The sequence below is a fragment of the Nomascus leucogenys genome, chromosome 1a, assembly GCF_006542625.1.
Source record: "Nomascus leucogenys isolate Asia chromosome 1a, Asia_NLE_v1, whole genome shotgun sequence".
NCBI classification, from domain to species: Eukaryota; Metazoa; Chordata; class Mammalia; order Primates; family Hylobatidae; genus Nomascus; species Nomascus leucogenys.
Genome location: NC_044381.1, coordinates 1,028,218 through 1,042,924, shown reverse-complemented (window position 1 = coordinate 1,042,924; position 14,707 = coordinate 1,028,218). Strand labels below are relative to the sequence as shown.

The window sequence follows — 14,707 nt, the reverse complement described above, 5'->3', positions numbered from 1 at the left end:
GAGGACACTAGCCCTTCAAAAAATGTATGAGGTGGTGTGGGGTTTCCATGTCAAATCATGTGGGGAATCACTGCTTATCATGCATACCTCCTCCCGTTTCCTCTTCTGCTTCTTGTGTATTTACAATTGACATGAACAAGTTTAAGCCTCTGAGAGGGCCTATTGGAAAGAAACCTGGTGAACATATGGTTTCCAAAACTTATTTACTTTGGAATCCTCTATCTGCATAATACAATAATTGGCTAATGTCAGACAAAGGAAGATTTGAGACTTTTCTGTGAGTTTCTAAATTTCACAGGGCTTATTGGATTCTTTGCTTTACTTAACCTGATCAAGGAGCCTTGAGCCTGGGGAGAAACCAATTATGTAGATTGTAAACTCTTAGCTGGTGGTATAACTTCAGGGTAGCATACTTGATCTGGTTTCAATAGTTTGATTTTTCATCAAATTAATAAGACTAACCTTTATAGGAAATACATGATTAAACTGAGCTAGCTAAGTGAAATAACTTGAATAATTCTTTAAGTTAAATAATTCTTTTGTTACCTGAGAAGATATGGAAGGACAAGGAGATGTTGGAGCGGCATCAGCATTCATAAAAAAAAGGTTCAGATTGAGGTAATGTTCATGGCTACAGAGGATTCTCAGGAACTCCAGCCTCATGGAAATGAGCGTTGGAAGGTTATTGAGCTTGGCTGACAGCTGGGAAGAAAAATGAAAAGAGGAATGAAACATTTATTACAAGGTAAGTAGAGTTCAGGTTGGCAGACACAAAAATATCCTTTCTCTCCAGATGTAGGCAATCAGTTTAATAAAAACTAATGGGATAGTGCAACAGATGGTAAATTCTGCATTACAGGGAGGTCTAATAAATTTTCATTCATTACAGTTCCCCTTAGTGATTCTAGCCTAATAGCTGTCCAAAATGAGGATTCTTATCCCGATCTCCACTTTAACAAATCTTTAATACCATGGGAAGCCTGTGCTGAAAATCTTGAGGTACATCTTCACTGTAACATAATTAATTTTACAAAAACTCTACTGTGTTCAAGAAACTAAATGGAAGGAGTTGACCTCATATGAGCCTGTATGAAACTAATAGAATATGACTAGATGACTTTTATGCTGCAAGTGTTCTTTTGTAGTTTCTAATTAAAGGCCCCATTGGAAAGTTGCAGAACCAGTTCCCTAGAGAAAGGCATCAAACTGTTTAGGAAAGTACACAGTACCTGCAAAAAACTCAAGGAGCTTGTCCCAGAGTGAGAGACGATGAAATGGAGAAGAAAGAGAAAGAAAGCTGGAAGAGTTTTTCGGAAAAATCTTCCTTTAAAAAATAAACCATGAAAAAAGCAATTAAAAGCAGACAAAGGTCACAGCCTGGAAGAGACCCCTTACTTCCTCCAGGCAAGTTGAACAACTGAAAGACCCAGACTCAGAGGCAGCTCCTCTAAAGGCAAAGTAGGGGAAGGAAGGGGCGCTGATGCACCTTGAGCCCCTCAATATTTCATCATTATCACCCCCACCCCAGCATTGAAATATGAAGCATCATCCTTGTGATGGACATGCCTCCTCTTCACTCACTTCAAGAGTAGTTTTTTAAAATATATATATATATAAGTATATATATATACACACACCTATATATAGTATATATACTATATATACACACATATATATATAGTATAGTGTATATATATATATACTATATATATATATAGAGAGAGAGAGAGAGAGAGAGATACAGAGTCTTGCTCTGTTGGACTGGAGTGCAGTGGCACGATCTCGGCTCACTGCAACCTCCATCTCCCAGGTTCAAGCGATTCTCCTGCCTCAGCCTCCCGAGTAGCTGGGATTACAGGTGCGCATCAACATGCCCAGCTAATTTTTTGTATTTTTAGTAGAGATGGGGTTTAACCATATTGGCCAGGCTGGTCTCGAACTCCTGGCCTCACGTGATCCTCCCGCCTCGACCTCCCAAAGTGCTGAGATTACAGACTAAACAATATAATTTAAATGAACACATATTTTCAGCCATTTTACAAGAAGCCAACGTGTTGTGGGACATATTGCCTATAGAATTAATTCATAGTTAGACATCCACTTAAAACAAGTACATGCCATTATATATTATTTTTAAACCAAAACATACGACTTCTATGTAAGCACAGTTACCAGATCCCATAACCTTTCCATGTGCACTCCTGGCTGACTTGGGACCAGTGGAGCCACCAGCACATTGAAGGGATTAGAACTTGGTCATGTGCCTGTCACTTAGGTTACTCATTAACAGTTGTCAGGTCAAGGTGGCTATCAGAACGTGAACCCACAAGACACTGGCACTTAAAAGAAGGCCCCACTATGGGTATCTTTCATAGGTCCCTTGAGACATCATTAAAAACAGACATTTCAGGCTGGGTGTGGTGGCTCACACCTGTAATCCCAGCACTTCGGGAGGCAGAGGTGGGCGGATCACTTGAGGCCAGGAGTTCAAGACCAGTCTGGCCAACATGGTGAAACCCTGTCTCTACTAAAAATGCAAAAATTAGCGGAGAGTGGTGGCACACACTTGTAATCCCAGCTACTCGGGAGGGTGAGGCAGAAGAATCGCTTGAACCTGCGAGGTGGAGTTTGCAGCGTGCCAAAATTGTGCTACTGCACTCTGGCCTGGGCAACAGAGTAAGACCCCATCTCAAAAGAAAAAAATAGACATTTCAAAAATAATGTGAGTGATGTTTTGAAAAGAGGAGTAAGGTGCATTCCAAAAACATCCTCCCCAAAGGTCAAGACTCACAATGCCCCCTACCCAAGTGATGAGTGTTCACTTAGTAGCACATTGTAAGTAACAGGGAGTAACTGAAGAAATGGATTTGTATATTTTTAGTGACTATTAAAAAAGACTAAGGTTATATCCATTGCCACAAAACCTTTAGATGGCAGAAAACATAATAGGTTATGCAAAATGATAAAGTCAGACGACTTTGTAAGAATACAACTTGCTTCAGGTATGAAGTTCATCCTGTATCTAGAGAGCTGGGATCAACGAATTAAATCACCAGGAATGGGCATCAGTGACCTTTTGAGGCCTGAGTGCCACTAACGGTGCTAAGTAACATCCGTGGATGTCACCGGCCGACACAGACCACAGAATTGGTGGATAAATCTAATCCAGCCTAGTCTTCTTGCAGATGAGGAAATGAATGCCTCAAAGGCTGATGCTCCCAATCACAGAAGTAATTAATGGTGTCCCAGGAATCAGCATGTAGGCTTCTTGACTCCCGGTCTAGGGATCTTTGGCATTTGAGTCAAGGAGAGAAAGAAAAAAAGAAATGGTAACTAAAAGAAAAGGAAAGAATTTAAAGAGAAAGATAGCGAGCAAGAGAAAAGAAAGGAAACATAAAGAGAAAATAAAAACATGAGTTTTGCAGGGAAGGCAGACATCTACCTTGGGTTGCCTTATTTCGCTGTTGGGAATGAAGATAGCCTGGGAATGTGAGTAGCTAAGCTTGGGTCTACAGTGGTGATCTAGGGTATCTTTCATACACTCAAAGTTTTGAAAACAGACTAACCTGGAATCCTAAATACTGAAGAAGGAGGGCAAGGAGGAGTGAAGTGTCCCTCTGCCATTCTATTCTGGTGGGTCCTGGGACAGAAGATCCGCTGCAGGGCAGGGGTCAGGGTGCATGGGATGGGGATGCTTGGGGACTTCTGATGTTTCCTTCGGATTCTTTTATTATTCTGCTTCCTTATCAGGACTTCCCTTAGATGAGATTGGGTGTGTTCAGGGTGGTATGGCCGTAGACAGGACTTCCTTTAGAAAAGTCATGTCTTTTTCTTTTTTTGGAGGGGAGGTGTTATGTAAACAAGTCAAAGATTGTCTCTGTGTATTGGCCCCTGGGTTGTTTATTTCTTCACTGTAGACTGGTGCTGATCCCTTGGCTCATACCTAACTCAAATTTTACCATGCCCAGTCATTAACAAAAATAGCTCAAATAAGCAGATTTTCATCCATTTAGTGCCTGCCTTCTTTGCAGACCCTATAAAATCTCGATGGACAGCTGTTTCCTAATGATAAGATAGAGCCTTGCAGATACAGGGCCCTAAGCTGCTACAGCCCTTGGAGCTCTCTGACCCAGAGACTCCCTGCTGTGCTGTGGAGCAGCCTCACCCAGATCTATAAGCTTCTGCCCTAATCCTCCTCTCCCCTGGGAGTTCCCCTGCTCCTCTGGATGGTGCCCTCCTCACTGCAAGCCTATGGCTGTTCTCATGCTAGGAGGGGCTTCCGCTCTTATGTAACCCTGTCCAAGTGCTACTCAATGAAGCTTGTATGTAACTGCTTTTTATGGTCCTATCCTTTTCCTTGATCAGCCCTCAAATCGCTCAAACCCCCTAAGGGGGGAGCTTCTTATTTTAAAACTGAGGAAATTAAGACCCATAAAATTGGAAAAACTTATCTAAAGTCACTATGTGACTAATCACAGAGAACTTGGTGGTGATGGGAGAGGTGGTGATGGTGGTGGAGGTGGGTAGTGGTGATGATGGTGACAATGGTGATGGCGGAAGAAGTGATGGTGGAGGTGAAGGAGGTGGTCATGGTGGAGCTAATGGTGGTGATGGTGGAGGAGGTAGCGATATTGGAAGTGATAGGAAAGGTGATAATATTGCTAGAGGTGGGCAGGGCGATGGTGGTGATGGTGGAGAAGATGGTGGTGGGGGGTGGTGGTGGATGGTGGAGGTGGTGGTGATGGTGGAGGTGGTGGTGATGGTGATGGTGGAGGAGGTGGTGATGGTGGTGGAGGTGGGTAGGGTGATGATGGTGAATGGTGATGGCAGAGAAGTGATGGTGGAGGTGAGGAGGTGGTCATGGTGGAGCTATGGTGGTGATGGTGGAGGAGGTAGCGATATTGGAAGTGATAGGAAAGGTGATAATATTGCTAGAGGTGGGCAGGGTGATGGTGGTGATGGTGGAGAAGATGGTGGTGGTGGAGGTGGTGGTGATGGTGGTGGAGGTGGTGGGGTGGTGGTGATGGTGGTGATGGTGGAGTGGTGGTGATGGTGGAGGAGGTGGTGATGGTGATGTGGAGGTGGTGGTGGTGGTGATGGTGGAAGTGGTGGTGATGGTAGAGGAGGTGGTGATGGTGGAGGAGGTGGTGATGGTGATGTGGAGGTGGTGGTGGTGGTGGTGATGTGGAAGTGGTGGTGATGGTAGAGGTGGTGGTGATGGTGGAGGAGGTGGTGATGGTGATGTGGATGGTGGGATGGTGGTGGTGGTGGTGACGGTGGAAGTGGTGGTGATGGTAGAGGTGGTGGTGATGGTGGAGGAGGTGGTGATGGTGATGTGGAGGTGGTGGTGGTGGTGGTGATGTGGAAGTGTGGTGATGGTAGAGGTGGTGGTGATGGTGGAGGAGGTGGTGATGGTGATGTGGAGTGGTGGTGTGGTGATGGTGATGTGGAGATGGTGGGTGGTGGTGATGGTGGAGGAGGTGGTGATGGTGATGTGGTGGTGATGGTGGAAGTGGTGGTGATGGTAGAGGTGGTGGTGATGGTGGAGGAGGTGGTGATGGTGATGTGGTGATGGTGGAAGTGGTGGTGATGGTGGAGGAGGTGGTGATGGTGATGGTGGAGGAGGTGGTGATGGTGGAGGTGGTGGTGGTAGTGGAGGAGGTGGTGATGGTGGAGGTGGTGGTGAAGGTGGTGGTGATAGTGGAAGTGATGGTGATGTGGAGGTGGTGGTGATGGTGGAGGTGGTGGTGATGGTAGAGGAGGTGGTGATGGTGGAGGTGGTGGTGATGGTGGAAGTGGTGGTGATGGTGGAGGAGGTGGTGATGGTGGAGGTGGTGGTGAAGGTGGTGGTGATAGTGGAAGTGATGGTGATGTGGAGGTGGTGGTGATGGTGGAGGTGGTGGTGATGGTAGAGGAGGTGGTGATGGTGGAGGTGGTGGTGATGGTGGTGGTGGACGTTGTGGTTTATGTACTTGGTTTATGAAATATTTGCTGTATGCTCAGTGAAATTAAATCTCTTTGAATGATTTTATTTAAGAATGCTTTAAAGGGTTCTTTCAAGTCGGAGCATCACAACAGCAACTTAATTAATTACCCTAATATGTGAAAAGAGACCTCAGACTGGGAGCGTGAGGACTCTTCAAAGACTGAAAATACTGTATAGCCATGTTAATTTTCTGTTGAATGTCAAATTGAAGATTCAGATCGTATCACAAATTTTAATTCCCACAGATGAATCTGTTGACCCTTCTACACTGTATCAGTAAATGCTCCAGGAATCAAAGTAAACCAGCACGTCTGAGGAATGTCCATGGCACAGACATGAGGGATGTGCTGCAAAACACAGGATGTGTAGGATTCATGCCAACTCAGTAATGAATAAGACAGCGTACCATGGCAACGAACATCACATTATATGAGAAGGAACAAAATGGCTCGCTCGGGGGTGGGGTGGGGTCGGGGGACACTCACCTGGTTGCAATAATGTCTGATGAGGTTAAACACAAAGCCCCGATCCATGAGGGAGAGAAGGTCGTACAAGAAGAAAGCCAGGCTGATGTTCATCTTTTCCGCCTGTTCGTTTTCCTTAAAAGCAAACAAACACCCAAATCATTTTGTGGTACACTCTGGATTTGAACTTCCAGGTCACTGGTGGGAAAATTGGGAGAGACAGGTCCTATTATTTCAGCCACTGTCCTTCTGGGTGACACTGGGCAAAGTAGTTGAGTCTCCTTTAACTAAAGCCATGACTGTGAGGTTGAATCAAGTAATTATTCACGTACTGTTAATATTTAGGTGCATTTCCTTCCAGTCACTTTTTTTTTCTACATGCATATTTACATGTGTATAATTAAGCTCGTTCTCTATATACTATGTTGGATCCTATTTTTTTTTTAAATCCTGGTAACTTTTTTTTTGTAACTATTTTCTTTTTTTTGGCAAACTGACTTGAAAAGTACTTACTGTTTTCAATGAGATAGTTTCTTAATTTTTAAGGATTATTACAAAAAATCCAATCAGGATAAAAGAATTAGTTTTTACCTAAGAAATTTATTCCCCAATTAGGCAGCATTTCCAGCCTAAGAGAGGTCAGAGTCAGACTCCACAGGGTATATTCACTCCATAGGGTGAATTCCTCCATGAATCCCAATTAATAAGCTACGCCTATTTTTAAAATTTTTAATTTGTATTATTTCTCAGTGCTCCTGTTTATGAGGGATTTTACAGTGCTTCAGAGCAATCTGGGATTCAGTTTTTCATGTTTATGTCCTTTATTCTCAGAATGACAAATCAATTTCCTTTGACACTATTAAAAATATGGTTTGAAACTATTTTGCTTTTGTTAATATGCAATTTGCAAATTCAGGCCATGCTGACCAGTCAAGTCACTGGGATGGATGGGGACCTGATAAAGAGGTTGCCACAGCGTCGCTGAGAGGTCCTCGAACTCTCTCCGCATTCTCCACGTGGCCACTCTTCCTGGGTGGCTTACATGACTCAGTATCTGGGTTTAAAATCTCCAGTCTTGGCTTTACTGCTGGCTGTGTGTGACTTTTGGAAAATTTATCAACCTCACTGTGCCTTATTCTCACATCTACCAATATGGAGATAGCATTGCTGTTCCAACAAAGTTTGCCATGAGGAATAACCAAATGAAAATCTCCTGAGCACTTGGTACTATGCAAATTCTCAATAATGACAAAGCTATTAATAACAAACATTGCTTCCTAAGATTTTTGTAGCCGCCTTTTAAACGTTTGATTTATTTCATTTTATATAGTTTTTAGCTTTTATTTTGAAATAATTTCACACTTACAGAAAAGGTGCAAGAATAGTACAAAGAACTACTGTATACCCTTTAACGAAGCTTATCAATACTTGACATTTTGCTACATTTGCTTTATCATTCTATGAACATAAAAACATTTTTTTCTGAACCATTTGAGAATGGGTTGCAAATATCATGCCCATTTACCCCATAATACTTCAAGGTGTATTTCCTAAGAGCAAAAATATTATCTTTCATATCTACATTTTTCTTTTTTTTAGATGGAGTCTCACTCTGTCACCCAGGCTGGAGTGCTGTGGCACCATCTTGGCTCACTGCAACCTCCGCCTCCTGGGCTCAAGCGATTCTTCTGCCTCAGCCTCCCGAATAGCTGGGATTACAGGTACATGCCACTATACCCGGCTAATTTTCTGTATTTTTAGTAGAGATGGGATTTCAACATGTTGGCCAGGCTGGTCTCGAATACCTGACCTCAAGTGATCTGGCCTCCCAAAGTGCTGGGATTACAGGTGTGAGCCACTGCACCCGGCCTGACATGATAATTTAAACCACAGTCCATATTGCAATTTCTCTCTCTCTCTTTTTTTTTTTTTTTTTTTGAGACAGAGTCTCATTCTGTCACCCAGTATGGAGTGCTGTGGCACCATCTCGGCTCACTGCGACCTCTGTCTCCCGGGTTCAAGCAGTTCTCCTGCTTCTGCCTCCCAGTTGCTGGGATTACAGATATGCACAACCATGCTCAGCTAAGTTTTGTATTTCTAGTAGAGATGGGGTCTTACCATGTCACCATGTTGACCAGGCAGTTCTCGAACCCCTGGCCTCACGCATGTAATTTCTTTATAACAATTTTCCAGCCCCACATCGGGGTCCAGTCCAGTATAACATACTGAGTTTAATTGTCATTACAGTTATATTTTAATTATTGTTTTAAAATGATGCTTATTTTTCTCTGATTATGAAAGTAATATATGTTCCAGGTAAACAATTTAGAAAATAAAGAGTAAAATACAGTTACCTTCTGTGCTTTTACTAAAAGGGCTGCAATTTCCGAGGTGACCACATTAACAATAGTAGTTACGTCATCCATGAAACGGTCAGAAAAACGAGTCCTCCGAAAACTGTCCCGTTTGTCCATGTTATGTACATGCTGGGCCATGCTTTTCACCTACGGAGCGGGATGGGGGAAACGTCAACATGGAGACTGGTGACCTGCTTGTACAATGCAAAAAAGGGGGAAAGACTCACAGAAATGCTAACAATGGGTTTTCTGACGCTTTATCTGTGCTGGTGGTGCCCGAGCAAGCTCTGCACTAAAATGCTGCAGACACACCAATGGTTACCATGGTGGCGGGAGGTGGGAAGGGTGTCCTCTTTTTGACCCCAAGTCAGAGGCTTCCTTCTTGCTGCTGACAAAGCCAGGAGCTTAATTCTTTAGCTACAGTGTTCTCAACTGCCTACATCCTGGAAGGCAGACCTGAGCTGGGCTCCTGTAATCATCTACGTGTCCTCTATCATAGAGACGTAGAAAGGAACAGGTTATCACAAGTTTCTTGATGCGAACTAAAGTCTTTTCTGTTCCTGAAACTACAGTAAGGAGAACATGGGAGAAATGTTCCTCCTATCTTGAGTTTCAGTGTTTCTTGAGGGAGCACAGTTTTTCCAGAAACAGTTCTGTAGTTCCCAGCAGTTATCTTCTGCTCCTGGAAATTTTAGCTATATTATATATTGAGCAGGAAACATTGGCCAGCTGGAAACAGAACCACTATTTAGAACATTGCCTCCAGGGGAAACATTACCTCTAGGGGAAATTTTGAGTTCTATAAGTCTAATTTTTAGTTACATACATAATGCAGACGGTCACCAATTGACACAAAAATATCTATACACAGATTATCTAACTATCTAGTATCTCTATATAGATATCTTTGTGTCAATACAAGTCACCAATTGACACAAATTGCTGTATTGACACAAACTGGTGTATATTGTGGTTACATATATAATGCAAACAATTCATCAACTGACACAAAGATATTTATATACAGATATATCTATATGGATATACATATCGTGTCTATATATAGAAATCCTTGTGTCAGTTGGCGACTGTCTGCATTATGACTAGAATAATACTATCTCAATGCCTACCACAATTTTAAATCAAGATCGTGCTTATTTTTTGGACATCTTCTTGGGGCCAGGAGATTCACAGGTCAATATAGGCCCCCTTGACACCATCTGAGGGTGAGTCTTATCCTTGCTGGAAGTTGCTTACGCTATCAGGAACATGGGGAAGACTAGGAGGTCTTGTGGTTGGGTCCCTACACTCTGAAATCATTTTCGTGAACGTGTCTAGATTAGTCAGACAGCCATTGCAATATTACTACTACTACTGCTACTACTACTAATAATAATGGCACTAGAAGTTGAACTACCCACATTTGCCCTCTGTGTTGAGACTGGAAGAAGAGGGGACTTCCACTCCCAGGAGCTGCATGAGAGAACATTAATGCAGTAACAGCAGAATTCAGTTTCTAAGGACACATGCAGCACTGGCAATTTTTGTTAGCATGGAAACAAATAGAAAAAACAAAGGGAAGGTAAAATAACAAAAAAACCAGAGACACAGGCTTCATGTGTTTCATGTTTTCAGATAATGCCATGGCTAGCTCAGGGAAGACCTAAGGACATCAAACCCTAAAGCTCAGTATAGAAACCATGGTTTTTCCTCATGGCGGCATCCTGTTTGGTTTGGGACACAGAGATGGGTTCATATCCCACAGGGCCGCATGCACCTGGTGAGAAGACCTGAATGAAGGGTAGGAACTGGACCCATTTTTGCCTGAAAAAAGCCTCTCTCTCACTATGCTCCTAACAAAGGACTTAAGAAGATAAGGCGTCTTTGTTTTGGGCAATGCCAATCCTGATTCTGGGCAGGCTAACCACCCCAGCACTAAGACTTTCAGAACTCACTGCTGTATTTGGCTCCTGTCTGCTGAGTTTGGCCATCCTACAACCAAATAAATAATTCGCACAATACCATACTTCCAACCAATGGCCTCTTTCCAGACTGTCAGCAGCTTGCCAGCTACTGTGTTCTCCGGATCTCCAGAGAAGAAAATCCAGTAGAAACACTAGTGGAGGCCTGGCCCATTATTTGTTGAGTGGGGCGAGGCACAAAAATCTTTTCCCCTATATGGGCCTTTGTGGCCCATTTAAAGTAAGGGTACCTCTAAAGAACCCCTTAATGTGGAACTTCATGTCCTGAGTGAGTAAACTAGGTCACCCATTTATTTCTCCAAGGTCTGGCTCAGCAGTTTCTAGAAGCACAGAGATTTTATTCATTAGCAAGTGTGAAAGTCGCCCAAGGATTGTGTGTAACAGCTCTAATGCCAAGGTGATTGTTCATTAGCGCTTGGGCATGGACACAACTGGAGGGCGTTAAATTGCCCAGGTTGTTGGCTAAGGCCAAGGAAGCTGTTGTCTTTCTCAAGCTTTTTGGAAAAAAAACAAAACAAAACTGTTTTGGTTTTCAAATAACTTCCTGGGCATTGGTCAGGCAAATGCATAAACAGTGTATGAAGAATTGGGCACCTTGTCTGAGTCTGAGATCAATTTCCTTGCAAAGTTCTGGCTGGGGGATGACAGTTTCCATTTGCCTCTACCCCAGCTCCCTGATGGATTGTTTGTCCTTCTCTGTCTCTGAATGCTGGAAAGGGGGTCTTGAGGGACCACATCACTCAGGCCCCCGTAACCTTTGGCGTCCAGTTGGAGTTGGCCAATAGGAGCACAAACAAGGGGATCAGTAGGTGGGAGAACAGGGAGGCCCAGGTAGTTACTCAGTTCCGCTGACCTCATCCCTGCTGCAGTGGGGTCCTGGTAGTGGCAACATTTTTCTAAGGCCCCAGGCTCCTTTTCTAAGACTGTCTCATCTGCCTCCAGATTTTTCTAGGCCCCAGTTACTCTGCTGTACTCTTGATTCTTTAGAGCTAGCATAGATAAAGGCTTCTGCCAGCTGCTGTACCGTGGGGATTCTCACCAATCCTCACTGGCCCCTGAATCTCCCATACATGCTAAGCAGAGTCCTTTTGATCAACGCTTTTCAGTTAACCCTTTGGGGCAATGGAAACTCTGTCCTGCCAGGACCTGATAGACTTAGGTTTTAGGCTGCTGGTAGAACTGGTGTCTTGGGTGATCTGCATGTTGACAAACCCCTGCAATATGCTTAGATTAGCAAGGGCTTTCTTCCCAAAAAACTTCATCTGTTTACCATGAGGGACTTCCTAGAGGTAAGACGGGCCATGTGCTTTAGCTTACACTTTCTCTCCTGGGCCAACCAAGCCCTAGTAAATAAATGTGCAAGGCCAAAAGCAGTTAGGGGCAGTGAAGTGGCGATGCTGAAGCCTTTGGCTGATTTGGAGACTCTCCTTATGGCCACCACCCTTCCTCCAACCCCATCTGTAAATTTGGGATAATAAAAGCTCCTCCTACCTCAAGATTGCATAGTGATTACATTAGATAATGCTTTAAAATGCTCAAAACACTGCCTGGCACATATACAGTAAGATGCTCAGTACATTTTTGATGTGATTATTCTTTCTCCCACTGGTACGCCAACTATTATTGGGATTCTATGAAGAAGAGAGTCATCATTACACCTGCAGAGAATGCAGACTTCCTTTGGAAAGAGAGCTCTAAGATGCCACATGGAACCACTCAGAATTAGCAACACTGAATTCCACTTTGGGAATGAATTATTTGTATGAATTATCCATAGCTGGATTATGACTCAAATGAATCTTCTTCTTCTTCTTGCGCCCCACTTTGTTTTTTTGAGACAGGGTCTCAATCTGTTGCCCAGGCTGGAGTGCAGGGGCATGATCATGGCTCACTGCAGCCTTGAACTCCTGGGCTCCAGTGATGCTCTTGCCTCAGCCTGCTGAGTAACTGAGACTACAAGTATATGCTACCACGCCCAGCTAATTTTTTCATTTTTGCAGAGCCAGGCTGAGTGAATCTTCTTTATGGAGAGACATGATGGTGGGTGGGATGTGTAAATAGAAGCAGGAAATAAAGGGCATGGGGTGTTGGTTTTGATACTTCTCATGCCTCAAGAAACAAGAGGGGAATGGATTTTATGGCCCAGGCCATTTCCTGCCAGAGCATGGAGCTCATGTCTCATTGCTAATGCTCTTGCCCCAAGACTTGAGAGCTGCAGCCACCACCTTCATTAGCTTGGCTTTTAGAACGAAAAAAATTCTGGTGTTGTCTGGGTACAAATTCCAAAAGACCTGTAGCTCTGTTTAGGACTCACAGAACAGAGGTGGTGTCGACCAGTGGATCATTAACAGGCTTAGAAGTCACCTGAGAAGACAGGTAAATGCACAATGCTGGCCTCCAGCCTCCTAATTTTAGTGCTTCGAGAAAGAATCTCTGCTTTATTTTTACTAAGCACCTCCAGGTGGTTCTGTGGCAAGGGTTTGGGATGATGCTTTGGGACCCTTCTCAAAACAGAGGTTGGGGCTTTGCAAAACTTCATGGGATTTGAATCCTGGGTGTGTTTCTGTGGCATGAACCTGACTTCTTCTGAACTCTGTTCCACATTGCTTCCTATTTCCTCCCCAGGGGATGTTTCATTTTTGTTTCCTTTGCGCTTTGTTCTCTATGTCCTACTGTCAGCATTTCTCCCTTTTTCTTGGGCTTCAACTTGCATATAAAAAGTAGAGCTTAGGTGGAAACCCTCCCATCTCTTTAGACTCTTTTTATTTTTTAGACGGAGTTTCGCTCTTTTTGCCCAGGCTGGAGTGCAGTGGCGCAATCTCAGCTCACCGCTGCCTCTGCCTCCCAGGTTCAAGCAATTCTCCTGCCTCAGCCTCCTGAGTACATGGGATTACAGGCACCTGCCACCATGCCCGGCTAATTTTTGTATTTTTAGTAGAGACACGTTTTGTCATGTTGGCCAGGCTGGTCTCAAACTCCTGACCTCAAGTGACCCGCCTGCCTCAGCCTCCCAAAGTGCTAGGATTACAAGTGTGAGCCACCATGCCCAGCCTAGACTCTCTTTAAAAAAAAAAAAAAAAAAAAGATTCACTTAATGGGACAGGGGAAAGAACCCAGTGAATATAAAGCTAACACTATCACTAAATCTCAACCTATTCCAAATCCTCCACATTGTTTGCATATATATTTTTATATAGTTGGTGGCGATGTCTTTAGACCTTTCTCATTCAACATCATCTCACTATGCATCTCTGTTTATCAACACTGATGAAATGTTTATTTTTAGTGCCTCTATGGTAAAATCCTTTTACTTCCATTAATAAACAAAAAAATAGTTATCACTATTATTCCCCTTATTTTAAAATGAAGGTATTATGGCTATAACTTTTGCTTTTCTGCTCGAGTAATAGTAGAAGTTTTAGGATAAACAGATATACAAATTTCATTCTGTTTTCCAACAGATATTATTTGGGCCTTGCATGGTACCAAGCAGTGTGCTCAGGCTAGAGATGGGATAATCCGCAAGAGAGACCCAAATCCTAAAAATCTAATAGTTGAGACAGAAAAAACAATTAGAAATTGTGATAAGCGCTAGGAAGGAAATAAATAGGGTGCTCAGAAGGAGAATAATAGAGGAAGATATATTACAGAATAAGCCGGTCAGAAACGGCCTCTTGGGGATGGTTCCACTGAAGCTGAAATCTACAGAGAAGAATAGAAACTGTGTGTGTTGGGGGTGCAGAGGTGAAAGTTAGGGAGCAGGAAGAGAACCTGGAAAAGGCTGTGAGGCCAAAACGGCCTTGGCATCTTCAAAGCACCAAAAGAGGACCATGCGGCTGAATGACGGGGGGATGTGGCGTGAGATGAGGTTAGAGAGGGAGGAAAACGACAGAATCACACGACGGCTTTTTAGGTCAC

General features: G+C 43.5%; 1 protein-coding gene across 1 annotated transcript in view; it reads right to left on the bottom strand.

The window, feature by feature from the left end:
- DOCK8 (dedicator of cytokinesis 8) overlaps window positions 1–14,707 on the bottom strand; it is a 240,320-nt gene that overhangs the window by 59,488 nt on the left and 166,125 nt on the right. The window contains exons 25-27 of the mRNA XM_030815609.1: window positions 8,805–8,954; window positions 6,472–6,585; window positions 547–702 (exon numbers count right to left, since the gene is read on the bottom strand). Coding sequence (XP_030671469.1) covers window positions 547–702; window positions 6,472–6,585; window positions 8,805–8,954 — 420 coding nt within the window. The remainder of the gene's footprint in view (window positions 1–546; window positions 703–6,471; window positions 6,586–8,804; window positions 8,955–14,707) is intronic.